A 24268-nucleotide genomic window follows, 5' to 3' on the forward strand; every position below is an offset into this window, starting at 1 on the left:
CTGTTATTTAGGAAGTGTCAAAACCTGCGGCCGAACCAACCCGGGAAGAACAACTTCAGAGTCAATTGTCCCAGCAGCTGAATTTACCGGGCCTTCAAGATTCGTCGGGAAACCCTGACCCCAAGCCACAACCACCGGAAGGCAAGGTACAAGCGTTTCGTCTGAACAATCGAAACGAGATCCAAAAAATTCTACGATCTTCTGTCGATCCGCCGAGTTTAAATAAAATCTTGCTGTCTTCCAGACGAAAATGTTCGCGCAAACAACGCGGGAAATTCCCGAATGGGTCACAGTCCTGAACCAGTTCAAGGACCTGAAGTGCGCGTCCTTTCTCTTCGTTGCATGGTTCATGGGATTTGGAATAGGGCTGATATTCACTTTCCTCTTCTGGCACCTGCAGGACTACGGAGGAAGTCCGACGCTCTTCGGAGTAGCCTCGGTGATCAATCACATATCCGAGATCTTCGCCTACTTCTTCAGCTTCAAGTTAATCCGACAAATCGGGCACGTCAAGGTCGGCAAAACACTCCCTCAAATCGCGACCACAATAATCACGACCATTCGATCGCAATACCAATGACTCTTGTTCGAACAGGTCCTCTGTCTGGGACTAGTCGGCAACATACTGCGCTTCTTGTACATTTCGTGGCTGAAGAATCCTTGGTGGGTTCTCCCCTTCGAATTCATGCAGGGAATCACCCACGCCGCAGTTTGGGCAGCCTGCTGCAGCTACATCGCTCACAACACGCCACCCCAGCTGAGATCAAGCGCTCAAGGTGTTCTCCAGGGTCTTCATCACGGATTGGGTCGAGGATGCGGTGCCGTCATCGGTGGAATGTTTGTCGCCAGTTACGGTGAGCTCAGGATTGACGAATCGCTAATAAATCACGACGACAGGCTCGACTTTGAACACCGATCCGTTTCAGGCACCACAGCAACCTTCCGAGCCTATGGCCTGGTCTGCATAGGAGTCTTGGCCGCGTTTATATTCATAAACTTTTACCGAAAGGACACGGGATTCGTCTCGGAACTACCACAGACGGAAGACCCTCACCAAGTAGCCGAAGCAACGCATTTGGCCCCGCACGGAGTTCCCAGCAACGCAATTCCTCGTGCTTTGAGCTCGAGTCGACTTCACGAGCTGGCCAATCAGGAACCGGGATACGGTGCCACTTATCAGACGTCAGGTGGAAACCTGGATATTCCCGGTGGTAACGGAGGTAAGTTTCAGGGATGGTTTCTCACTCTTACGCGCTTCACAGAATTCGCGACGAAATTTTCTTTCTATCCTCTTTTCGCAGGGAACACTAATCCTACGAATCCATTCCTGAACGGCGGAGGAGGCGGTGGAGGTGGAGGTGGAGGTGGAGGTGGAGGCGGTGGTTATAATTACGGAGTGGCCGGCAAAGGGGAAGATGAATTTATTCGTAGGAGCTTCCAGGTCGAGCATGGAATATCCCGTTAATATCGATATTAGACGTTCATTATGTTGTTTGCCCGATAGTGTCGAATGATCAAATCTTCGCGTCTCGCAGTGTCGCGTCCAGTCAAATACGGTACATAACACGCACATAACATACCTTGACGCACAGTACTTGTACTATATTATATGTGTATATTACATTTACATGCTTTCTTCGCCCAGCTACAGCGTTAAAAACCGCACATTTTACGTTCGCTCCTTGTTATTTTACATCACCGTCGTTGTCCTGATTTTTTAACTGAGATACGCACTTGTTAGCTCGCTTCTTGGTCGACAAGAATTTTCTCCCGCATGCGTATACCTTTGTACGCCAATCGCCGAGTGGATGTGAACGCAAGAAATGTACCAATACGATTCGTTTAACATATTATTCTGCTTGGCAGATCTACAGTGAAGTGGTCGGGAGGGAATACGACTTGGCAAAAGTACCGGAGACCTATCTCCACGCCCAACAGCCTTGCACTAATCCGTTTCACCAGCACGACTACGAGTGGTAACCCAATTGATTACACCGATGAGACAGGACGCGTCGCAGAATTTAACCGTCTTGTTATTTCTCACTCGAGTCTTATATATGGTATTATACATATTACATTATTGCAATTTACGTTTAAAGATAATCGATTGGATCGCTTGTTTGGGAAACAACAAACGAACAACATATCTCGCTATTGATATTACGTTTAAGTAGGTACACACCTTTGCATGGCGTGAACAAAAAAAAAAAAAACTTGCGTAATCCGCTGTGAAAATTATTATTTATGTATTACGTATCGTCAACTGGTTAACTGACGAATTAAATTTTCTGCCATTCATGCAAAAATAAGCAGGGATCAAATTCACGAATTGGGAATGGATTAAGGGGATAGTAGATACCGCGAACGGGGTAATCAAGTTTCGATGTAATCGGCTATATCGAAGGGTTTTTCTATTTGCGCATTTTTAAAGACGATTCATAAAGTCGCGTCACGAACGTTACCCGAGATTTATGTCTAATGATATTCGGTTGTACATGAAAAATATCTCGCCATGTGAAAAAAAAATTACTCAACTAGTAATCGGAACGTTTGTAATTTGGAGAGCAAAATTTTTACCAATATTTGACAAGATTACACTTCTAAAGAAGCACCCCAGTTCCTCGGAGACGTTATACCCTTTTTCAAAGTGTAAAAATACGAAACCTGTAAAGATATCACACAAGGATCAGCGATTTTGTTTTCTTGTATTCTAATCTGTTAACTATCGAAGTTTATGCGTGAAGATTTTTTCACGACATCGTCGAGCGTATTAAACACCTAAGGTAGTCGGAATTAACGATTTATGATTCACGTACCATTTGTGCTAACAAAAAAAAAAAAAAAAACACTTTTAATCCAACCGACACACATCGTGGGATTGTAATTTATATTATATAAATATATTTAACGATAAATATAACGCAGAATGATTTGGAATGCCGCACTGGAAAATTTATACCTGCGGGTATATATTATGCTCGTGAGTGATGAATGTATAAAAGTCGTACGGAAAAAATTACAAAGAAATTTAACCGATCATTCGGTTGGTAATAGATTCGAGACCGAAAGTTGTTCTTAAGGATTTTCATATCTTATAACATGAATATCACAATTTGAAAAAAACATTATTATACAAAGTTTCCCAATACAGACGTATCCAATTATTATCGTATGCATAAGATATACATAAGTTATGGATTGAAAATCTGTAATAACGATAAAAACGAAGCTTAGCCATCCGTTGATTAAACAAGAACACATATTTTATAGAATGTAATGAGAAGTAAATAAATATATTAAATTATAATATATACAAGTATGGATGAAGAAAAAAGAAAAAAAAAGAATAAAAAGATATATATATATATATATATATATATATATATACACACACACACACATATATATATATGAAATTCATTTACCCGAATATCTGCGTCACTGTTCTATAGATGTACGTAAGATTCGTTTCGAACAATTCTATTATAAGAAATTTGTTATGTCGACGTGCAAGAATGTACAGCTTCAAAGAATAATACTTGACACAAATTGAGTCATTATCGATCACCATTCTGAAAAAAAATTCGTAGGTGAAACTAATATCTGACCGGTTAACCGCGATGCAGTTAGAAACCGCAAGATTAATTATTGGCACGTAAACAAATTATATGCGTATAAGTCCATCCATTTGGAAATATCATGTAATTTGATGTGGTGATCATCGCGTGTCTCGTATTAATCTGATTAATATAAATTTTGACGTATAACATTGTTGTAAATACTCTCGTGAATTTCTTAAGATATTATTATTATTATTATTACAACGGAATACCAGTTCAAATTTTATGTTGACCGCAATTATATAAATACATGTTGTGAATAAAACTGTATAGATTTTATCCAAAAGTTATATACAATTACATTATATTTTACTATCATATAATAGAGGAGTTTGTCGACATACGTGTATTATATTGCCGATATCGTATGATTAGGATATAAAAAATTTCCTTATACCAGCAAAATCGAAATGAGTTTTTGTACGAAGATCTGAAATTAACTGTTTTTTTCAATTGAAACAACTTTGCATATAATTACGCAATTGTATCGTCAAAAGGTATTAACATTGGCAAAACGTTTGTTTCATTGTAATTCGAACTACTGTATAGATATACTGTTGCGGCTTTCGTTATTTGAAAAAAAGGGTTGAAAAAAAAGAAAGTTATTAATAAATTATTTAAAAGAAAGAGCAATTTTTGCCGAAGGCATATATTTTGCCGCAAGTCACAATATGAATAAAATATTATTCAGAAGCTAGAGGTATATTAAGTTTACAAAATAATTAGAAAGTACATATTATACAGATAAACTCAATGATATTAAATAATTATATATGTGTGTAAGGTTGAATATATGCCGCAATGTTACGTATATTATTACGGTTAAGTGCTCCTCGTCCAAACTATGATTTTCCTGGTAAAACGATTAAAATTTGCTGCTTGAATTTTAATTTCTATTTTCCACTATTTTCATCACTTGAAATCCAATTATTGCTTTTTTTTCTGCGTTGTTAACATTACTGTGCACTATAATTAGAGGTGCTCGAAACGTACGATTTTAAAATAAAAATATCCAACACGCATTGGTTGAAACATAAATAAAACGGCGTAGAGATGTTCAAGTGCAGATGTAAAGATTTTTTTAATTATCTTAGATATTGCTTGTTGTCAAGTGTAAAAATAAAAAAAAAAAAAAAAAAAACTTCTATATTATGCTAAGCATATCTTGTTAAAGGAGAGGAAAAAATCAACCTCCGGCAAAAACACATACATATCATTACAAAAAAAAAAAGTTCAAACCTATAAAGCCTATAAATTTACATGTAAGAGATAAAATTTACGAGAAAAAAAAAACAACAAAAAAAATTGTCATACTTTACATGTTATTATAAGAATGTGAATATCATTTCATTGACATAAGTGAACCGTGCAAAAGTCCTTTGATATAATTGTAAATGTTGCTACAATGTTATTTGCAGAATGATATTTCAGTAACGCAATATTTTTCCAATCATTTGAATCAATTATTACGAATAATGTACAACGCGTTTGAAATTATACGAATCTGAATTTCATTCAATCATTTACGGGATATTGCAAAGTATGACAATAATAACTGGGTAATAGATAATACCTTTTATAGGAAATGTATCAAGATAAATGTAATATAAGAGTTTGAAGTGTTAAAAAAAAAAAAAAATGGCTTTGCTTTTCTATTTTCCTTTTATGTATTCGTTTTTTCATTTCATTAAACTCTTTTGTTTGCCTGCTTCGACCTGCAAATTTACATTTCACGGTTAATATCACAGGGAGATATAAGATTCGCTGCGTTGCGTTTTTCTCGATTCTTTGCGGATATCGTGACCAGAACGCGGGGGAAAAAGAAGGTAAGATTTGAAACTTACATCAAATATAACTATTGAAGATGAAACGTTTAAACAAAAAAAAAGAAACACATCTCAGCAGAAAAAGGTCTGCACAACATTATCACCAAAAAACAGGTGCAACATGGATATAAATTTACATTTGGTACGAACATGGTGTCTTTAATGAATTTTTTTTCTTTCCTTTTTCTTTAATCATATACATGTTTCAGAACTGTGTGGACATTTAAATTTTAGTTGGCATCTTACTTTCTGATATACAGTCATACTTATTAAATCGTAAACGCAATCATCAATATGATGCAAATACCTTGGTCAAAACATTTGAGAGATTTTCATCTTGTTTCTCAAGTCCATTAAAATTCCTTTTTTCTTTTTTTTTTTTGTCAATTTTTATATACATATATGTATGTGTGTATGTATAATGTTTCGTTATTTCTTGATAGCTTCGAGTGATTATACAGAAAAACGATGATAATAATAAGAAAATTCATTCGATAAAAATATACGTATAATCCAAAAAAAAATAAAAATGAGGATAATCACAGAAGTTTGTGACCATATTACTCATTAAAAAAATATTATGTAACAAACATGTACGTATAATTTTTTGACGACTAGGACAGTATATAAGGTAACAATAAAAAGTAATGTGTAAAACCGGAATTCAATAGTGGCTGACTGAAAGAGATGGGAGAATTTATTGATATGAAACTAAAATAATATGAGATATATTACATTCAACATGTAACGAATGCAAATCTTTTTCTTCACAATATTATGTATTCGTTTCAGCGTATGCGTAATGTAACTAACTATAATTGGATCGTCCCAAAAATTCTTCTTGCAATAGATATAATTTTAACTATGAATTTTATTATTGGAATGCGATAAGTGATATGTGATTTTAATTGAGAAACGTATATAATTTTTGAACTACTGGTAAATTCGAAAAATTAACGACGGAGCCAGGAATCGAACCTGGTATCTAGCGATGCTTTACCGGAGCCTTACTCCACTAGACCACCTAGCCGCCCTGACTCTGATGTCGTTAATTCCTCTCATTACCAGTAAGTTCAAATTTGTTTTCTTGTGCTGTGATAGTATATGTGAATATAGAAAGTGTTCTTCCTCTTCGAGCACATTTGTAAGAATGTCTGTAAGTGTTTACATTTTGGTATCTTACGCTTCTTGGTGCGAAGCTCGTAAGACAGTCAATGACCGTCTAATATTGAAATGCGGATATGCATCATCAACATTAATATTAATCACGAGGTAATTTTCATTTTGTGAAACGTATATAATTTTTGAACTACTGGTAAATTCGAAAAATTAACGACGGAGCCAGGAATCGAACCTGGTATCTAGCGATGCTTTACCGGAGCCTTACTCCACTAGACCACCTAGCCGCCCTGATTTTAATTGAGTCGTTTGACCTCATTTTACACCCCGCACATCAATTTGAAAAAGGGCGTAACTCGCAGAATAGATTTTAGCAATTTTTCAATCAAATGTTTAATTATTATACTGGATTAGATCCAGGTTCAAGCTACCGAAACGTTGAAAAAAGATAGCCGGAAAAAAAGGACGACCCAATCCTTTGTCGCGTAACAATAATCGAAGAAATACTCAAACTAATTTGGCAAGTTTAATTGAATAATTATCTAATTAATTATTAACTCGTCGAACATTGTTCTCGATATTCATCACTTTTTATAACTAGAGGCACTAGTTAAGCTTAAAATCTAACAGGCTGAAATGTTCGTCGATGATCGATACTTGTAATTTTTTTTTTTTCTTTTCTTACCTCTTTTTTTGTCGTTAGGTTTCGTTTTCTTGTAATTTATTCTTTTCTTTTTTTTAATAGGGTTTCTAACTGTTAATATGATCAACCTATGTAGCTATAATTAGAGAGAGAATATTACTACGCATAATATGCATGTATGTGAATGTTTCTAATTAAGTATCAACTGTTGAAACTTTTATACGTATTTTAATTAACGCGAATCTACAATATTCGCCACAACGCTATATCCTGTATGGGCTACTTCTTTTTTTTATTTTTTAATTTTTTTTTTTTTATTTTTGTTTTTGTGGTAATATTATGTAAGATACGAAGTGAAAGAAGACATAGTCTAAGACTTTGTTAACACGTGCGAAATTTTTGTCGGTTTATTTTTACCATTTTACTTTATTTCAACGTTATTTTTTATTTGTATATTACTTGGTTCTTGAAACGTCGCGTAAAAAATCAAATTGGGCAGAATTCGAAAAGCGATGAACGAATCAACTTTTATGAACAAAACTGGTTTAATATTTCGAGTAATATTTTTCAATTGTCAAAAGTTTCTAATAATATTTTTGTCAAAAATAAAAACACAATGCAAATAGGATTGGGAGAAAAAAGAAAATTGTCTTGGCATCTGCATACCAGAAAACAGTAAAACCTTGATCAAGGATTTCGGGTAAGAAAAATTGACATTCAATATTGAAGAAAACTTTGCAACGATCATGATATACTAATTTTGTTGAATGTAAGAAGTTTTGAGCTTTTTATCCTAAGTATTAAACACTCAGTTAAAATCGTTCTATTAAAATTTTAAGGAAGAGGATATATAACTTGTCGAGGAAATGACGTTCGATAGTCAATAATACTAATACTCGCTAGTGTATTTTTGGTACACTCGGATCTCGGTTTTGGAAGCAATTCGAGATAAAATATTCCAAGATCGAAGACGGGCGACGACCCCTCATGCAGCCTCGGTTGTAACCGTAAAGAGATATGTTTGTAACGTGAACCAAGATACAATGATAAAAATCAAGATCCGAGTATAGGTGGTACGATAATAATCATCTATTGAGGCTTTGGCTTGAACAAGAACTTTAACATTATAAATTACCTTCGCTTAATCAGAACAAACTATATAGTTCCTAAAAGTATACAGACTTTTGCGCAAAACTGGACCGTCTTCGAGCAGTGTGACACTACGGCAGAATTATCGTGAGTTTTGTTTTCGTCGTCTTATTTTTGTTCTGGTTTTCTTTGCTTTCATTTCAATTAGCTTCTTTCAATTTTTTGTCACTAATACTGGCACAGTGAGGCAATAATCATAGGACTTTCTAACATCTCTTCTTAGAAATCACTACACACTAGTAATCCAGCTTTGTATTTATTTGAGCACATCTGATTTCGAGCTTGATTGAACAGTTTGATTGGTTAGCAAAAAACAACAAGAGGTTTGTTTGGCAATGATAAAAAAGAACGAGCACAATATTAATAATAACATTACATAATAAAGATTGTAAGGTTCCAAAGGTAGTTGGAAAAACAGGGTGACGACAATTTTGCACAAATAAAATTCCCTGAAATTTTCCGTCAAGAAATTTAGAATTCCCCGAAGATTTCCCACGCAACTTAGGTTGGGTAGCTTTTATGACCAAAAGCTCCAGAAGTTGTGCGCTTTGAATATATTATTTTGTATCTAAAACCACATAGTATTGCTTCGTTTCGCACAAATGATTTGAAATTGAACAACACCACGTCTGAAAGTTAGGTCAACTGAATTTACGAAGCATAACTGATGTTTGACAACGATTTTTAAAAAAATACATTTTTCCCTATGATTTATTATAATTGCCTGACTTTTCCCGATGGACGAAATCCCCTGATTATTCCTGGTTTTCCCGGTTTGTCGCCACCCTGATAAAGTATAGTAAGAAATTATGTCGTAACTTATTGAGATTGGTTTTAGTTCACAGCCATTAGGGATGCAGTATGTAAAACTATCTCCTCTTGTAAATTCAAAGCGATTATCAACGACCATTAAGGTGATGTCTGTGCAAGAAATAAGATTAAAGAACAAAAAATTCTACAGACCTCTATAATTCTCATCTTCGGTCAATGAGATAAAAAATGCATTTGACAAATGAAAATCATAGCCCACGTTGTCTTGCGATTAGCATAGAAGAAAAAAAAAAAAAAACTGACTTAGAGATATCTTAAAACCTTAATCCAAAACCGATATTTGGATTCATCTACGATAGATTTATTAGATGTTACCTAATAAAATTGAGAGCAGTGGAGCGGTAAGAGAAATTTTTTAAATTACAAATTACTGACACTAGATATAAACTACATAATTCTTTTAATTCTAAAAAAAAGGGTAGATATGTTTAACTGGTATTCTCATTGTCTTTATCGTTGAGGTTTTTTAAACATCAAAATAACGAAAAATCTAAGGCCACTACGCGTTTATTGTAAAACGTTCTACTACAGTGAAATAACGTACCTTATATTTTACTACCAGTCTATCGATCATTATTTCATTGTACTTCTAGGCAAGAGAATTATGATACTAGTCAAAGTCAATTGATCTATAAATGGACCATAACTGGGTTTAAGACTAAATCGATTAATCACTGCACTGGGAAGGGTGAAAGAAAATCGGTTTGAAATGGACCCCCACCTTTTCAAACTTACTCACTGGTACTTTTGAGTTTTTTAACTCAATTCAGAGTTATGGACTAGACGAATCATAATAAAAATATGAGACTAATCGTCTCAAACCACCTTGTACGAGGAATTCAATAATTCTGTTGACAAACATGATGGTCCAAGTTTAGTATGACTTTATACGAATGATAAAACCTAGTGATAATGTATATGATTTTCGAGGTTCGAGAGAACGATCTAAAAGAATGAATTCTCAAATACTTAGAATTCTATACCTCGTTCCCCTTAATAAAAGTCAGTGTATCCCTAAATAGTTGAAAGATTAAAATTTAGCTGAGATCCTATGATTTATGCTTTACTGGTGCCAAACTCTGCCGCGACATGACACGCCGAGCGAGCGATCTATTTTACGCTAGGAACTACATACTCCGAAATTCTGAATCCCGTTCTATCGAAAGGCTCAGAAATTACCGAGCCTAGTCAGATATCAACTTCAAACATATCTTGCTCTATTGGCTTTTTTACCCAGCTTCCAAGTTGTGCTCTCACAAAAGCATCCTTTAGTTGACGTTTGGCCAGCTGCATAGTAAAACAAACATGCTTTTACATAACTCCAAGGAGTCAATTCCACTTATTTGCTCGGTGTATTACTATAGCGATAATCGATAACTTTCCAGAACTAATAAGCATGCTTAGTCTGTTTAACATTAAAAATCAAGGTAGTGTTCCTCTGCAATTTATGGAATTACTAAAAAAACTGAAACAAAAGTGCTCGAGTTGCTGCCCATCGGTTACTCGAAAGTAAAAAAAAAAAAAAACTCCACTAGGGCTTTTGTGATTAGCTGTAAACTCATTCATTTTCGACCTCAGATATTTTTGTAACTATGGAACTGTAGTAAATTGAAATTTGATAAATTGACTTACCGAATAATCTTCGACGGACGATTTAGCGTCGAAATAATGACGACAGTTGTGAGAGTCCACATATTCAATCATGTTTATTCTTCCAACCAGGTTGAAGAACTTTCTAAACAAACCCTGCTTGGATATTCTCGACGGTTTTCCAACTTCGTCTTTTCCTGTAGTGCAATTGATAACTTCAGCATCCGTCTGACCTGTGAAAATATTGTTATCCGTCTGTTATTCAACAACTTCAAATGCCAACGATTCCTTCGATATTCGGATTTAATTTACACTCAACAATAATACTAAGATTATCACAGTGACGCACCAATTGTCCAATTAACGCTGTAGTTGGGTGCTTTTCCCGGTTGTCTGACCTCCGAAGATGTGATTAAACTCATAAGCGGTTTGTTCAGTCGGTATGGTGGCGGCAAACCCTGAATTGTGTTTTCGATACGACCACAAACGGCACGGTACATGTGGCTGGGATTTAGCAGGCTGCCAAGAACGATGCTGTGTAAGTAAATTGGCTCGATGAAGTGACTCAGAAGAGCACCTTGTACTCCCAAAACGTTCCATCGAGCTATTTTGTCCGAGCACGACATCGTCAACAGCCTTTGACCCTAAAAATGGAATAGGGCCACACTATGTAGACAATTTTTAGATTTGTAACGATTATTACACTACTCATCAACCCCTCGCATCTATTCGCTCCGAAAATTTAACTCACCATAAGCACGCCGTCCCAAGTTTGGATGCCTTCGCTGCTTTTAACAGGAATAGTACCCTCTCCAGATTCGATTTTCGTTCTGAGTTGACCTCTTGCTCGTCTGTTGGGGTGTTTGTCGATCGCTTCATTTTCTTCGTGAGGTGAAAATATCCTGGCATCTCCGCACGGCGCAGTATTTATATAGAGATGGAATTGTATTCCGTCTTTTAGCTTGTAGCCTTTTTTCGTTGCCTCTAAAATCGATTCCTCGCCCCGATGTTCCAGATGTAGTTCTAGCTGGTTATATAAATACTCACACAAGCATCTTCGTGCTACTACCTCAGCGTGGCAATCATTCAGAGCACCCCCACTGACACTCAAGTGCTCACCAGACACGCATTTGGTACCTTATAGTAAACCAAACGATTTCAGTAAAAAAATTCACCTCAATTACACAACAAATTTTGAAATTTTCAAAGCATAATAATACAAAGAAAAATCAAAAATCAGGTCGAACAGGGCATCCAGTTTAATTCCTATAAAAAATTTCAAAATGATTCAAGATTTTCTGGACAAAAATTACAATTTATAGCTAGTATGTGATTTGTGATTAGCATTCCTAATATTTACAGGTTCCGCTAGATTCTGCAATCTTTGAACACAATTCAAGATCGATGCATTGAAAATAAAGGTAAGATTTACGAAAACGAACAACAAATGAAACCAAAAATAGTAGTAGAAAATGAGGTTTGTTATTACCAGTTGTAACACAAATAAGTTCTGCATCGGCTCCACGAGTCTGCACAATCCCAGCCAGAACCTTGCGTCTTGCGTGCTGAGGTTTATTCTGCATCAATTCAGTGAACTTCTGGCTGACCATTTTACCTATTTTATCAGCGAGCATTTGAGGCAGGGTCATCTGTTCTTGCCAATGACCACCGCTAGAGAAATTAGAGATAACGCGAGCTGGTAGAGGGCTTCTGAAAGAAGAACTATGGACGTTCTTCAATTTAGCAAGGGCAGCTTTGCTAGCCGCCGCCTTGGCCAGTTTCTTACTAGGACCAGTGCCCTCGAATGTTTCACCATCTATGGTAACGGCGATCGTGAATTTAGCATAGCTTTCTCCACTGTCTGATATGCACTTATAAATAACACCGGGATACAGTTCGTTGATCAGAGCGACTGGTCCTTTGTCCAGAAATTTATTTGTATTTTTAGGCTCATGATTGAGAGTCTTAAACGTATTTACTAAGTGGTTATCTCTCTCGGTTACATCGCTCGTAAAATCTGGCTCTATAGGAATCACTGGATGGCATACCAAGTTGATGGCTTGGTGAACTTCTGGGGCATTTCTAAATTGAACGATATTTCTCAATGCCAATTCCGCCGCTGCATGTTTTGCCATTTTCTTTGTGCGCCCTTTTCCTTCGTAAATTTGATCATCTATCTGAACTGCTATAGTGAATATCGGGGCATGAGTCGGCCCAGTTTGACGAACAACTTTGTAAACAGCTCCAGTTTTCAGTTCGTTTAATGCGCAAACGGCGTTCTTTGGCTGGGGATTTTTATGCTTCTTTTTTGGGGGTGAACCACCTAAATAAATTGTGGTAAAACTTAGGAGCAGAATAATGGCCAAGGGTGCTATTTAATTAGAGTAAAAGTGAGACGGATCTTGAACGGCATGCTAGTTCTGATTTCTTCACGCTAAACGCAACGCTATTAGTGTACAGTAGGAATATCATTCAATTATCTCATGCTCTTAAAGGTTGTAACGGATTCGGTTACAGTGTCTCAGCAACGAAATAGCACCCTAAGGCTTATGGAAGGGAAATTGAACGAAGGGCTCTACGAAACTGTTTAAAATTGCTAGCGACAGAAGAGGCCGGCTGAGGTCTGCGAGGTGTAAAATCAATGTGGAAAGAAAGGATTGTGACATATCTTAGAATTAGGGGGAGGGATCAGAGAAGTAGTACGAGATTCAGCAGGGTGATTGAAAAAGCGAAGAGGTACTAACCTTCGTTATCGGAAACCGCGGGCCTCTTAAGGCTCGGATTACAGGGGTTAGGTTGGTCCATCTGAAAGGGTGAGGACAAGTCAGTGTAGGCTTGTGAATAAGAGAGAGCAAGATCTAAAAATACCCCTAATTGGAAAGCCAGGGGTTGGCACTTACCTCCGTCGAGTGTTTCGCCTGCAGCCTCCCCAAACTACCCTCAGAATACCGTTGTTCTGAAAGATGAATTAGTTTGAAAGAAGAGAGTCGTGACGGCGTAAGGATTGTTTTCGAGTTGAGTTTTTTTTATTAGAACCCGAACGTTACCTCGAGAGTTTTTCGCGGCGTCGTTGAGGCTCGACACGCCGTTCGACATGCTTGCTATTATTTTATTATTAATATTTAGTGTGTAAACGGTAAGACACGCCAAGTTGAAAGCAACCACCACACTATAAACCCTCGCAGGACTGCATTACATTGATTTTGATTACTACACTGAAGGTGGCAACGCGTACAGCGCCACTGCGGCCGACTTCCGAACCTCGGACTTGCAGCCCCATCTTCATTCCGGCACCCGAACTATTTTACACCTTGGCAACTCCTCGGGTGAGGGAATCGGAATTCCATTTAATCTTTTGTTATTGCGGTAAGCGTATACGACGGTTAAATGCTACTGCACCCCTTGTCAAACGAGTCACACCTAGCGTCTAGATGAACACTGTTGCTTGACGACGTGTTCAATCATGGGAGAAAAGGGTAAGAAATCGCTCGACACGCTGCCTATCACCCGCCTCGGTCCTCGGACTAAAGTGCGCGAAATTCAACATATTAGTACGACTAGCGAGTGGCTCGATACCTAACCACGAGTTCGGCTCAGGGACGTACACGTCCTCAAGCTCGCCCCCCTCCCGCCATTTTTCACGTCATACTGTTTCACGTTGCAGGTGTAGAAATTTCGAACGCGTATCAACACTTTTTTCTTTAGTGATTTTGAAACCTCATTTAGCTTCTTAAAATCTGCAACATTTTTTGAAAAATATGTGACGTTAAACAGCGGATAAGGGATAATGGGACTAGGAATATTTTTGAAAATTTTCAAATATTTTCACCTTAACTTAATTCTCACACTTTTGGGTCCCCTTTTCACATTCTGTAAAGAAAGTTTGGCAATCTTCGAACTTCGAGAGCAGACTGTATGGCACTGAAAAGGCAAGCGATAATTCTGACACAATGACGATGGTTTATGTTTTTTTTTAGAACACCACGTACATTTTGGAGGGGGTAGCGGAGTCGGCAAAGACAACAACATTATGATTTATCCTCAGCGGCATGGTCATCTGGATGTACACCTTGGTTTCCTGCAACTTTATCACAAGTACACATAAGTGTTATCCAGTTTTGTGCCAAATTGATCTGTTATTTGAATAACTAAAATTTTTATGTCATCACAGATACCACGTAGAGTTTTCCGTGCCATGGAATCTCTGTATACAGGACGAGGGGAAAACTCTGGCACCTGCAGTAATTGTTGATATTCCAAATACAAATTGCCGTGTCATCGACTTTGCACACGACAAAGATGGTCTGAGGTAAGAATATAGTTGCGGTTGTACGGTTGATTTACAACAAAGATACAGAGTGTAGAGCAAGGTCTGATATGCTATCGCCTGATATAACGTTGGAATAAATAAACTTCAACAGGTTGAAAGTGGAGCTGCTGGCCTACAAAGAAAAACTGTTGAAGGAAGAAATTCAAGTAATGTGCTGCAAGTCTGGAAACCCTTTAAAAATTCTTCTCAACGCTAGAGTCTTGGGCAAAGGAAAAGGTACTCCTTTATTGCGAAACGGGGTTCGGAGTATTGGCATTGAGGGGGATGACGACGACGAGGTATCGGACTGGACGGGCTTTAATTCGCAGGACTGAAATTTTGACAGGGGGTTTCTTTAATGGTTTTGGATTAAAGACAAGGTCTGCCTACTGGAAAGCATGCGAAATCGGGACGGTCGCTGAACTCGCGCGAATTGCGCCGAGATATAAGAGCAAGGATTACACCAGGTAAAGTAAGTTGTTAAAAACCGTGATACAAAGAAAAATTGCATAATATATCACGGAGAATTTTTTGATACTTTTCTCTCTCCAACGAGCTATCAAATCGAAGTATTAAGGTTCTATATAGAGAACCGTGTATGAATTTTATAGTATTGATTCGGCCTAATAAACATTGCTGAGTAATTTATTGTATAAAGCTTTACGAAAAGTAAAGAATTTGTACCATGTGCGCCTTAACTTGTTATCGCGAATGACACACTAATGAATACTAACATTATATAAATAGTTTTTAAAATATGTTAAACCGCGCTATTAATCTGATTATTAATTGCATATCACGCAGAGCTATAATATGCGAATTGTATAACATAAAGTACACCACTTACGTGTACAACGATTTCTATACATTGAAATTTATTTTACTACAACTATTTCCTAAATCATCGCTAATATATCTATATTATACTTACATAAAATATACATAATATATCATATACAAAGTTTTATTATTAATCGTAAATTTGGTGCTTTGCTTATTGCTAGATATGCATTAGTAATAAATTATTGAAAAGCAATTACGAATTCGAATTATCATGTTAAACATGCACTATGCGTATACACTTGTCCTTCAATAAAATACATACATATCTACATATTATATACTCAACGTCGATTCAAATCCTATTTAATTGTGAGTTAGAGAAAAAAAAAGATTATATTCCTTAACCCATCCACTCATTACATCGTCGTTTAAATTTGCTATCATTTATCCTCAAAGACCGTTCAAGATAATCCTTCAATTTGTCCGAAAGATATTTTTACTATTATACAAGTATAGAGAAAGAACGTCTGATGACGAAAAACGGATTCATTCTTAGCAATGAAAGTTGAATTTTTTCAGCGGAATTCCGGTTGGACCGTCAACAAATTGGCAAAAATTAATACCTAGTTTAGCTAAGGGATGGCAGTTTGTTTTCGGATTTCCCCATCGCCCCTTGTAATTCATCCAGGAAGGTAACGCGTCCCGCCTCTCCCTAGGAAGCATCTCCACCTTCCTCCACGTCGGCCAGGGCGATCCGAATCCGCTTTCGTCGTACAATCGGGGCAACCGAACGAATTTATGCTTCCCAGGTGCCGTCCAAAGCCCGTGGGACCCTTTCGCGCTGAAGAGAACAGGATGCGAACCGCCCGCTGTGTAAACGTAATCGGGGAATATCGGCTTCTGGAATATCCCCTTCCTGGTCTCTTGTGCTTCGTATACGAAGTCCTTTTCCACCGGGTCGTAGCGATAAAATGCGCCGGCGTCGTGGGCTGAGACGTACATCGCCAGGGGATGATCGTCGCCCTGAATCCGAAGAAAGCTAAATTTTAATCCGAGGCCAAGCAGCACCTTGGCAAACGAGTGAGAAAGACAAAATCGCGGTCCGGACCTTGAAAAACAGGCTCATGTGCTCCCAGTCCCCGACGTGGCTCCCGTACTCCTTGAACAGACCGAAGCATTTTCCACCGACAAGAGGAATCGGCCACGAGCCCAGATACCCGAGGTCCAACACGCAAATGGTTTTCCCCTCGCTGAACGGATAAAACATCCAGTAAGTCACGTGGAAGTGAGGAAGCCGGGTCCTCTTCTCTTCGTAAATCAGGCTCTCTTCGACTTCCCGATCAACGCCGTTATCTTCGTCGTGTCTGGTCTTTGCAACGATCTCCTTAGTATTTATTTCAGACTTGCGGAATGCCTCCTTCTTCGTCTGTCGATGATCTCTGCTGGTGTTGTAAAGGAGAGCGCAGTTCTCGACCAGAGCGTAAACCGGCACCGAATCCATCCACGGTTTTTTTCCGTACAGAAACGAGGTCTTATTTCGTAGCAGCCTTTCTGTATCGCGGTTATTCGAATCCATGGAAAAATAAACACATTGCGATCGAGTTGGCAGTTTTTTTTTTTTTTTTCAATATGTACAGTTATTTATACCTGCATGGTGAAAAAGTTTCGTATAATCGAACGATCGAACAGTGAGCGAATGACAGTGTGCAATAATTGTAACGCAACATGGCGGCAGAAAAAAGCACACATACAATACTGCAATATTCAACCAACCGCAAACATTTTAATACATATTCAAACGTCGAAGCAAAAAAGATTTCGTGCAAGCTTCGGTATACAGCCTTTATATTGTCGGAATACGTTAATACGGAGTCAGAAATACTATGTCCATATAATGTTATAATTCGCTTAATTTGAAGTTACGGTAAAGAGTTTTTTGCCGCCATACTGCGCCCAACTAATTTGATGTAACGATATGTTGAACGCCGATAGAAAAGGAGTCTTATTGTTTAGAAAATTTCTGGCTTCGAATCGTTGCACAGTTATTAAATTGCGTAGGAATGGATTACCCACGTCAAGTCGGGTGCTAAGGAAGTCACCGTCGTTTACCGCCTCGACGTTATCCAGGAATTCCGGTACTCCGAGTGGCAGGAATTCCTCTCCGGGCGCGAGCCAAACGAGAGGAGCCCAGGAGCGAATCAGGCGTCTTACTGAAATCGAAAGACGACGACGACGTCGTTTTTATTTCCTCGTTTTTCGTTGATACCTAGACGTGTACACACATAGAAAGATCGATAGTAGGTCAGCGAGTGTGTAAAAAGATGTCAAAAAAATTGGGTAAATCTCACAGTTGTCCAAAATTGCGTACAGAGGCGAGATTCGTAATTTCTCGCTTGGGGAGGGGGTACGGCTTGGACGGTTTAAAATCATACCTATTTTTAGGAATGATTTCTAAAGACAGTGAAAACGCTTGGAGCAATTTGACTTTGAGGGTTTTATTACTTATAGTTTCGAAAACATATTAGATTGTTAGTTTCATAAAAATTCCTCTATCTGTTACAAACTTGCAAGCTGGACAGCGATGTTAGGAAATGCGCCACCGGAAAAGCTCTCGAGTTCGGAGTCGTTCGTTACTTATATGCGGCATGTCGCCCTTTTGTTGTTAATTTCAATGAAAAATTTCTAAAATGTTCCAGAAACTGTAAATAATAAAACCCTCAAACTGAAATTGCTCCAAGTGTTTTCATTTTCTTTAACAAAAAATCCTAAAAACAGGTATAATTTTACACCTTCCAAGCTGTCCCCCCTTCCCTTAAAATTTTACGCGCGGTGTGTGCTAGAAGTGCAGATCGTGACATTGAATATACGAATCGGGGTCCACGACGACGATGGGGTACACACGTGATACGATCGTAGGATTTGTACGAGGTTCGAGTGGTCAGTTCAGGAAGTAGAACGCGTACCTGCTGCAGGCCTGTTTGCGAGTAACTTGACCCCCAAGTCTATATAGTAATCCTCACTTGAACGAACTACTTTCGGTATGTAACCTTGTTAGAAAAAATAAAATTGCTGCAGCCGCGTCGATCGAGAACTTGAAACTGCAGAGATCAATGATCTTCGCGGTACAATTCGAGGGCAACCTGCACTACACCGTAGATCGGAGTGTATAATAATCGAATCACCTCAAAAGGATAGAAATAAAATTTTTTCTCGCGACAAAAAGACAATCAAAAGTCAACGAATCGTTACTGATTCGTCACCTGGTATAGATTTCCTACAAAAAATATTATCATTGCATAGAACTATTGTTCACGTGTGCTGATATACATCTGGCTAGATCCTCACTATCTTTGATTGCAGGTCAAACTGCAGTACGCGCGATTCGTTTCCAAGATATAACTGCACTTATGTATCACATATATACGCGTCTCGTTTCCCTGTTCTCGATATTCTAGATCCCAGCTGCAAGATCGGCTAGATATATGTAGGATCACTGATCGAAGTGATCTATTGACATTTTGTACCGATTTACGGTACACGTTATAGCATCGCGCGATTCTTAATCAACAAAGTCTATTGATTCGCGTGTAATAAATATCATGCTTGTATAGTTGGGTTTTAAATATTGTCTAGGATTCTATTCAGCGGTTAATTTACGGTCAGCTTCGTAGTACATTTATAGTATTACTATGTACATATATACTGTTAAGAATTGATTAGTTCTGCAACAGCGTGACGCGAGTTCAAAAGGAAACAAATCTTCTTCAACTCTCGTGTAATGGTAACGGAATACTTTTCCCGCCAGCGCGTGACGATTTGAATTTATTATAACGCACCGTGCTTGTAATTAGTAAATATTTAAATAAGCGAGAAGACGTAAGAATTCGGATGTAATTTTTGAATGCCCAACTTGTATGTCGCGTCGTTTTTCGGCTCGGGTATAATTGTGTTATATGTATACCTTCACTGCGCGATGGGCATAATTATACCTTTCACCGGAGCGTGCAGGACGAAAGAAACGCGAGCTGACAATAAGAACTGCATCGGTGAGCACGATTTTCAAGAGTAGTAAACGATCTCTTCATTAGCGGAGCAGCGTTAAATTCTGGAGTGTAAGTCAGTGTACTGCAGACAAACAAACGAGTCAATAAAAATGCTTGACCGTTATACCTGGTCAGGTGTTCTCAACCGATTTATGGGTATAATCACCGCAACTATATCGTAACGCAGAGCTGCAATGGTACAGTGAATAAATATTTATAGTATCATTTATCCGAAACGCATCATCACACGAAATAATCATATGAAAGTGAGATGAGGAATTTAGAAGCAAATATTTATAAGTGAGGAATATAATACGTTCTTCATATAGTGAAAGTCTTGCACGTTCGAATCACGATGATGATCATTACATCAAAATGTATGCAATTCAATGCAACGGACTTAATCGTATTCCGGAATCACGAAAGTTATGAACGTTTCTCCTGACAGTTTTCAACTGATTTTTTTTTCTTTTTTTTTCTCATTTATGGTTTGGACTGTGACGTAACGAAATTTTATTACACGTTCTATCGGTTTAATTAATTACGTATTAATTATTATAGATGCGGCAAATCGATCTGTGGCACGAATTATTCGACGTAATTTTTATACGTACATGTTAACACTGATTTTGAGTATACAGCACTAACTGTAAGATAATTCAACACATTCGATACGTTATCAAATTAACTGTTTCCTTTTCGTTATATTTCTATAACTTTATCTCTACGCACACACAATGATATTTCGAATTAGACTAATTTGCGGATATATTTGAAATTTTCACGCAGTCTCTACAAATGGAAATGAAAAATGACTTACCTCGTTTTTCGACGGAAGTTTTCGATCGTAGGGCGTGAGAAGATTCCTGAAGTGTGAAGATCAGTAAAACCGCGGTAATAACGCATCGTAACATGATATTTTATAGATACGATCATTTTTCAGAAAGATAAGATCACTGACAATTCTTTGTACCGAGGTAGAAATTGGCGCTGCACTGATCTGCAGACCATGAGCGTTGATGTTCTTCGGTTACAAATCTCTGCATCTTTTTTTAACGATCAAAGTTATTTACTTTCATTTTTAAAATTCTTCACCGAAATAAGATTCACTGTATTGCAAATTAAAGTTGTACAAATTTAGAAATTTTATTAATTCACTCACAGTCTCTATCGCACTTTTGACTGCACTTTAATGATAAAATGAGCGGCAAGATTGTCCGTTTAACAATAAGTGATCGTGTCAGCCGCGCGGCGTTTTAAATCGTCTTGCTGCAATGAGATCCTTGCGCTAACTGAGCGCATTGAAACAGTGTTCAGTGTCAGGAACGAGCATCGGTCTCCGCTCTGTCTAGCGGCGTTGGCTTTCCTGCTTATTTCATACCTCTTGCATAAAATGAATGAGGGAAGAAAAATTTAGGTGAGAGGTTTGCCGGTGATAAATTATTACACGGGATACGAACACGGTAACAGGATCGGATAATGGGCGTAAGACTATACAAACGAAGATCACATCTGCGAACGTTTCCATATTTAAGAGACACGTTAGATCGATGATTTTTGCAATTTGGTATTCGAATAGAAAGTGCATCCTCGTCTTGTTTCGTAAGCATAATTTCATGATGATTCATATTCATCTCGATTCGTATATTACAGTAAAAAAAGAGGAAGATCGAATTGAAGTTTCTTTTTCATTCAAAACTTTTACTTCACCACTTTCAAGTTTCTCAGAATGCCGCATTAAGCATCACGTATTTTTGCATAAAGGGCGCCGTATCAAAGTAAATGAAAAAGAATACACCTGACAGAAGCAGAATATATGTGTATCTAATTGCTCCATGCGCAAGTGCAGAGGGGAAAGCTTAGGCCTTTTTCGACGCTAACATAAGTACAAGTATGAGTGCATACATGTTACGTTTTCGTTTTAAAAAGTCCGCCGGAAACGAAAGCGGATCGTGTTACGTAAAATAATATCAGTGCTATCCATTGTTGTCATATTGTGAAAATAGCCCGAGCTCAAACTCGGGTTACGAATAGTATATAAACGTCGACGGAAGACCTAATATATTTGCAACGAAAAATACGGTTTAGGTATACTTTGAAAGACTTTATTCGTTGATTACTTTTAAAACGATGCTTACAATTAAACGTATTAGACGTCGTTAAATATTAGTAAGGGCACTTATTCTAACGTAACAATTTTTTTTCATCTATCGCTGCGCGACTTCGTCGACTGGTTATTTGAGAGAAAAAAAAAAAAAAACCACAACAGAAATCAAAATCCCAAACAAAATCCCCATAATAAAACTTTATTGAAAGCTCTGCGGTTTCACCGATTTCCAACAATTTGTTTTTATGACCGAAACACAAATAACGAAAGAAGCGACTCATATAAACTAGCCTTGGCAAATAGAGAACATTTGATGCAAGGATTCAGTCTCACAAGAGAAAAAAAAAACAACTAAAAGGAATTGGTATTAAAAATAGTTACTTAGTTATTACAAACAACGATATCACTAGTTGCCTGAATATTGTTTGATTACTTTGTTGTTTTTGTGTTATTCTGAAACATTTCTAGTCGACAATAGTTTAGGGAAAGTTTAACCGAAAAAAATTCAGGGCAAAATATAAAAATATTCAACAGAACATTGAAGGTATTTGTATAATATTGTATAGTATATAATTGCTTATAGCACAGCTGACTACACTTATCAGCTATCTACGTTTCATCGACATAAGAGTTACTTTGATTCAACAAAGTGTATAAAAATTTTTTTTTCGATCCCTCAATTTTATGTATATTTTAATAATTATTGCCATGGACAGGCACCGGTGCTAAAATCATTCAGTCAATCAATAATTCATATTGAATGGCGCTGAATTGATGAAATTCAGTGATCACATTTCATCTCATTTCGCAACAAACAGCTCCCCAATATCCAAGTTCAGAGGCTCAGATACGTTGCCGACAAAGTGGGCAGGTGTTCTGGGCTCCCATGTTACGTGCGACCTGTAGTTAAAATTTGGCTTGCACAAAAACAGGTTACATGTATGTATTATTGAAAGAAACATATGGCACTATCCCAAGTTCTGCTACATCATCATCCTGGCAGTAAGAAAAAATTCAAATAAGCTCATTCTTTTCTCTGACAAACATAGATACGCCACATGCCTAATGTGAATATTTTGTGATCAATTTTCTTTTTGTTTCTCTTCTCTGGAGATATGACGAATTAGCTTTACCTATTTCTGTAGAAAAACTTACCTCACGCCACTTGGTAATGCAGGGGACATGAAATTCATGTCCGCAGTTAACAGTAATTAGGTTACGTTCAAGTTCCTCTGAACAGATCGAGCAATCCTCCTTTGTCCCACCAGTGTTTCTCCAGCGTCGCCTGCGCCTGACAAACAAATAATCGATAAACAGATTGCTCTACCATCTACTCGCATAATTCGGTAGGTATCGTTGTCACTAATTTTGTGATCTACGAGGTGCGCTACGCATGAAAATAAAAATGGAAAAAAGAAAAGTTTCCCTGAAGTAGCGACGTCGCTTGTCTTGAGAATAAGAAACAGAAAGAGCGGTTCCAGACGATAGAAGATTCTGAAAGTTGGCGAAGAACACAACGACATAGGGAAGGCTCGAGGCGAGGGGTCTCTACCTGGAGTCATTCGGTGGCGCCCGCGAGTTGTTGGACGGCGTTTCTCCCCTGGGAGGCGGTGGTGGTCCGGAAGCATGGGGGCCCTGGGATTGGGGGGTGTCTGCCAGAAAATACCAGAGTGCAAAACCGAGGCCGACACCGATCATGGCAACAAAAGCTATGCCAGGGTACGCCATCTTTGAGTGTGTAGCTCTGCGAGGGAAATTACTGACGCCTAATTTATCGCGACGCTCCGAGTTTGATCAACAGTCCCGTTCGAGAGCCTTTCCGAAGCCTCGTTCCTCACTCGCATCACACTTTTCATGCGACACTTGACCGTCCACTGCGCAACACAGCCACGGGAGCGACGAACTCTGCAAAACGAGCGTCTCGAGCACCGCGAAGATTAAGATCACCGTTCATTAATGCTCGTCCATTCTCTCCGCCGTCTGTCTTTTGTCTGCGAGGAACGGCGCGTATTTTATTTTACTTTTTCTCACAGTTCGCACAAGCTCAGACCACTACAGTGACAGCAGCTGCTCATCTGTCTAGGATCACGTCTCGAAGCCATAACAAACCACCGTGGCGCCCTCTGTGATTTTTTTGACAGACGAAATTACGGACGTAGCTAGTTTTCGCGTATAACGTATTTTACTACTTTTATCGATGCCGCGGAAAAATTTTGACAGTAAATAGCGGAGATTTTTACACATTCGG

At 38.0% G+C, this 24268-nt stretch overlaps 4 protein-coding genes across 8 annotated transcripts in view; 2 read left to right on the forward strand and 2 right to left on the reverse strand.

Moving 5' to 3' along the window:
• The window catches only part of jef (major facilitator superfamily domain-containing protein 6 jef), a 5142-nt gene extending 2871 nt beyond the window's left edge, over positions 1 to 2271 (forward strand). Inside the window, exons 6-11 of one of the 3 annotated variants that reach the window (XR_006883813.2) lie at positions 12 to 146; positions 245 to 514; positions 596 to 854; positions 927 to 1220; positions 1302 to 1556; positions 1867 to 2271. Coding sequence is in view for 2 of the 3 variants with exons in the window: in XM_046631455.2 (XP_046487411.1) it covers positions 12 to 146; positions 245 to 514; positions 596 to 854; positions 927 to 1220; positions 1302 to 1441; positions 1867 to 1980 (1212 nt within the window). In the remaining variant the exon portion in view is untranslated. The remainder of the gene's footprint in view (positions 1 to 11; positions 147 to 244; positions 515 to 595; positions 855 to 926; positions 1221 to 1301; positions 1557 to 1866) is intronic. The other 2 variants (XM_046631456.2, XM_046631455.2) reach the window with 2 other exon arrangements.
• Adar (Adenosine deaminase acting on RNA) overlaps positions 1 to 14126 on the reverse strand; it is a 19337-nt gene extending 5211 nt beyond the window's left edge. The window contains exons 1-8 of one of the 2 annotated variants that reach the window (XM_046631459.2): positions 13826 to 14126; positions 13679 to 13734; positions 13523 to 13583; positions 12268 to 13101; positions 11530 to 11915; positions 11128 to 11422; positions 10821 to 11011; positions 4269 to 10475 (exon numbers count right to left, since the gene is read on the reverse strand). In XM_046631459.2, the coding sequence (XP_046487415.1) occupies positions 10377 to 10475; positions 10821 to 11011; positions 11128 to 11422; positions 11530 to 11915; positions 12268 to 13101; positions 13523 to 13583; positions 13679 to 13734; positions 13826 to 13874 (1971 nt within the window). In that variant the 5' untranslated portion in view covers positions 13875 to 14126 and the 3' untranslated portion in view covers positions 4269 to 10376. Of the gene's footprint in view, positions 1 to 4268; positions 10476 to 10820; positions 11012 to 11127; positions 11423 to 11529; positions 11916 to 12267; positions 13102 to 13522; positions 13584 to 13678; positions 13735 to 13825 lie in introns of those variants that run through there. The other variant, XM_046631458.2, reaches the window with a different exon arrangement.
• LOC124221448 (adipose-secreted signaling protein) lies at positions 14081 to 15439 on the forward strand. The gene is made up of 4 exons (XM_046631485.2): positions 14081 to 14254; positions 14756 to 14873; positions 14950 to 15087; positions 15200 to 15439. Exons 1-4 carry the CDS (start codon positions 14242 to 14244, stop codon positions 15420 to 15422), a joined length of 492 nt encoding a protein of 163 aa, XP_046487441.1. The 5' UTR covers positions 14081 to 14241; the 3' UTR covers positions 15423 to 15439.
• Positions 15440 to 15640: 201 nt separating this feature from the next.
• Positions 15641 to 24111, reverse strand: LOC124221445 (uncharacterized). Of its 2 annotated transcripts, none has more exons than XM_046631477.2 (6): positions 23573 to 24111; positions 23176 to 23311; positions 20734 to 22920; positions 17940 to 18080; positions 16979 to 17421; positions 15641 to 16893 (listed from the first exon to the last, which is right to left on the reverse strand). In XM_046631477.2, exons 3-6 carry the CDS (start codon positions 20825 to 20827, stop codon positions 16423 to 16425), a joined length of 1149 nt encoding a protein of 382 aa, XP_046487433.1. In that variant the 5' UTR covers positions 20828 to 22920; positions 23176 to 23311; positions 23573 to 24111; the 3' UTR covers positions 15641 to 16422. The 2 variants fall into 2 exon arrangements, with proteins under 2 accessions (XP_046487433.1, XP_046487434.1); XM_046631478.2 differs by having other exon boundaries at positions 20734 to 22937.
• Positions 24112 to 24268: the final 157 nt, after the last annotated feature.

The sequence above is a fragment of the Neodiprion pinetum genome, chromosome 6, assembly GCF_021155775.2.
Source record: "Neodiprion pinetum isolate iyNeoPine1 chromosome 6, iyNeoPine1.2, whole genome shotgun sequence".
In the NCBI taxonomy this organism is placed as follows: domain Eukaryota; kingdom Metazoa; phylum Arthropoda; class Insecta; order Hymenoptera; family Diprionidae; genus Neodiprion; species Neodiprion pinetum.

Bases quoted from the DNA above. Each gene is read 5' to 3' on its own strand.
- LOC124221445 (XM_046631477.2), bottom strand. From the start codon at position 20,827: ATGTTACGATGCGTTATTACCGCGGTTTTACTGATCTTCACACTTCAG. The intron at 18,081-20,733 runs GTAAGTCATTTT...TTTCGATTTCAG, and splicing joins AACTTCCGTCGAAAAACGAG to TAAGACGCCTGATTCGCTCC. The intron at 17,422-17,939 runs GTAATCCATTCC...ACCGCGATACAG, and splicing joins TAGCACCCGACTTGACGTGG to AAAGGCTGCTACGAAATAAG.
- LOC124221448 (XM_046631485.2), top strand. The intron at 14,874-14,949 runs GTACACATAAGT...ATGTCATCACAG, and splicing joins TTCCTGCAACTTTATCACAA to ATACCACGTAGAGTTTTCCG. The intron at 15,088-15,199 runs GTAAGAATATAG...AAACTTCAACAG, and splicing joins CACGACAAAGATGGTCTGAG to GTTGAAAGTGGAGCTGCTGG.